Source organism: Sapajus apella, unplaced genomic scaffold (genome assembly GCF_009761245.1).
Source record: "Sapajus apella isolate SASKATOON/1434 unplaced genomic scaffold, GSC_monkey_1.0 scaffold8, whole genome shotgun sequence".
NCBI lineage: Eukaryota > Metazoa > Chordata > Mammalia > Primates > Cebidae > Sapajus > Sapajus apella.
In genome coordinates this window covers 3,674,943-3,677,832 of record NW_022436948.1, presented here as the reverse complement: position 1 = coordinate 3,677,832, position 2,890 = coordinate 3,674,943, and the positions used below count along the sequence as shown (strand labels likewise).

At 52.1% G+C, this 2,890-nt stretch overlaps 1 protein-coding gene across 1 annotated transcript in view; it reads left to right on the top strand.

The window, feature by feature from the left end:
- Positions 1-2,890, top strand: part of PDE9A (phosphodiesterase 9A) — a 108,547-nt gene that overhangs the window by 32,154 nt on the left and 73,503 nt on the right. The window contains exon 3 of the mRNA XM_032276779.1: positions 1,217-1,294. Coding sequence (XP_032132670.1) covers positions 1,217-1,294 — 78 coding nt within the window. The remainder of the gene's footprint in view (positions 1-1,216; positions 1,295-2,890) is intronic.

The following is a 2,890-nucleotide window of genomic DNA, read 5'->3' as shown; positions in this document are numbered from 1 at the left end:
AAAAAAAAAAAAAAAAAGAAAAGAAAGAGAGAGAGAGAGAGAGAGAGGAGAGAGAGGGGAGAGAGAGAGGAGAGAGAGAGAGAGAAAAAGAAAAAGAAAGAAAGAAATAGAGAGAAAAGCAAAAGTATGTTTTTTTCCCCTCTTACTTCTTCATTCATTTTTGAAGAAAGCAGGGGGGTTGTGTGTGGGTTTGGTCCCCAGCCCCACATCACACCGTAGGTCCGTTTCCTACCCAGGGGGCTTGACCCAGATCAACACTGGGTGAAAGGCCGACTTTAGAAATGGGTTGAAAAGACCAGTGACCTGCCTTACCGCCCGCAGAATCCCCCAGGAGTTAATGTCCTAAATCAGCCGTGTGTTCGAGCAAGCGAGTTTTCTAATGATCAGCACGCAAGCCTTCTAATTGTAAAGGGTGAGCAGGAGTAGCTTTGGCTCAAGGATTAACTTTAAACTTGGGATGGAAGTGGAGAAGAGCAATTGAAGTTTTCACAATTGAGGGTGAGAAAAGGTGACCCAGGAGTTGAAATGCCATGTCTGAAAGTGCAGCCAGTGGCAGTTCGTAGCAGCAAAAATAGTCCACGGTCTGGGGCATCTTTGCGCAGCATATATGAAGCACTGTGCCAATAAATAAATATATTTATGTATATATTCATATGATCCTGTATAGTGGCCCTGGGATTCGAGTGTCACCTCCATTGCACAGATTTCAACAGTTCACAGCTGAAGATCAGGGAATAACTTGGTTGAGGTAACACAGCTTGCAAGAGGCCCCAAAAATGTGAGGTTGGAAGAAGACTGATCCTAATCATTTAAAACTGTTTTGTAGGAGAGAGTTTTGCAGTTCAGATGGACTCCAGGGTACTGGAAGTAGAAAGACAAACTATGAATTTGTCATCTGCTGATCTAAATGTTAGTTCCTATTTTACCACAGTTTTTTTTTAAAGAATTTCCCAACTCAATAAAAAGTAGACTTGCTCCAGTTCCCATTTTAAAGTATTTTAGCATCTGCATGCACTTAGGATTACACACGGCTGTTTAATTTCATTTACAAGCGGAGTCGCAACGCCCTGGGGACGGCCTCCCACCCTTTCCACCCCACCACACCTTGGCCAGGCTGGTCCCAGGACTGTCTCAGGGCTCTGGCCCCGTGTGCACATCAAGTGCACGTCCCAGAGCATGCTATGGGCGGAAACACAGGCTCGGGTGTGTTTTCCAGGAACACGACCATCTCCCTGCTGACCACTGATGACGCCATGGTCTCCATCGACCCCACCATGCCTGCGAACTCAGAACGGTAAGGGACTCCGGCCGTGCTCCTCCGGGTGTGTCTGGCACTTCTCTCCATTACATGGAGGCTTTCTGTGGTTTTATAAATGTGCTACTGCAGAAAGATGTGAATTGACAGCAGAGATGGAGGGCGAGGGGAAGAGCGAGTGTGAAGGAGGCTGAGGCTGGACTCGTCGTGTTCTGCAGAAGAGCTGGGCATGTTCCAAGATAACAATTGCAGCCATGGCTCTGCACCCACTTCTCAACAGGAGGAGGCATTGTACAGAGGGGAAACTGAGGCACAAGAGAGTGTGTCAAGAGCTGCAGAGCCAGACCCCGGGACCCCCACGTTAGCCCCTGGAAGGGCCGCAGGAGGTTCCCAGCAGAGCTCCTGGGGACCCTTCCTGTATAGCCACTTGGGGCCGGTCTCTGCGTTCATGAAGTGATGCCTGCGTTCATGAAGTGATGCGCAGAGGGGCAGAGATGAGGGAGGCCCAGGATATCAGGAGGAGAGGCCAATGAACGCCTCTGTGAATGTCTGTGAACCAGGTCGAGCTGGCAGTGTGTGGCCCAGGAAAGACCCAGATCAGGAACCCTCAGGTCAATGACCTGCCCGTGTGCCGGGTGACCAGGGAGGCCCCAGCAGCCTCCTCTGCTCTTTGTGGTTGGGCAAGGTGGAACTTAGATTTCTTCATGAGGAGAGGGAACTGGTGAGCCAGGGGTGGAGGGTGTGACCTCAGGACCCCTCTCTGGTGTCCTCTGTTCCTCCCAGATTGGGGCTTACTGAGCCTCCAAGGGACTCAGTAGATGTGATAGGACACTTGTCAATCTGGTCATCAGGGCGTCCTGCCTGACTGACCCATGGCCAACTCTGAGCCCACAGGAGAAGGCACATGTCAGGTAGACCCTTGTGTCAGCCAGGTCCCAGTGCACATGGCCAGCGCTGTCCCCCTCAGCAAGGTCACAGTGGACACAGCCAGCACCATCCCCCTCAATGAGTCCCCAGTGCACATGGCCAGCACCGTCCCCCTCAGTGGACACGGCCAGCACCATCCCCCTCAATGAGGCCCCAGTTGACATGGCCAGCACTGTCCCCCTCATCGAGGCTCCAGTGGACATGGCCAGAGCTATCCTGGTCAGCCATCCTGTCACTTTGAGGTCTCAGCCAGGTTCCTCCCATCTGGCTGTGCCTGTCAATCTCCCCTCCTGCCCCAGTCAGGATGCCTGTCTCCTGCCCCACACCCTCTGGCCCTGACTCTTGGCTTCCAGACTCCCTGGAAGGTGCAATGCTAACTGGCTCGCCAGAGACTCCAGTGAGCATCGTATCAGCCTCAACACCAGCTCCAGCCCTGGGGGTCTCACTCAGAAGTGAAGTGACTGGGTGACCCATCCTCCTGACACCGACAAGACTAAAATGATCTCTCCGAGGGGATTTCACGGAAACCAGTACCTTGTCTATGCCAGCTGGGGTTCTGAGAGAAACTGCTTTGTTTTTGTGAACTCAGTTGAAACAGCATGCAGAGACATTTAAACTGGGTGGGAAATGCACAGGTGTGGGTCTACTGGGTACGATGGAAATGGAGCCGACGAGGACAGAGATAGAGACAGATGCACAGGTGTGGGT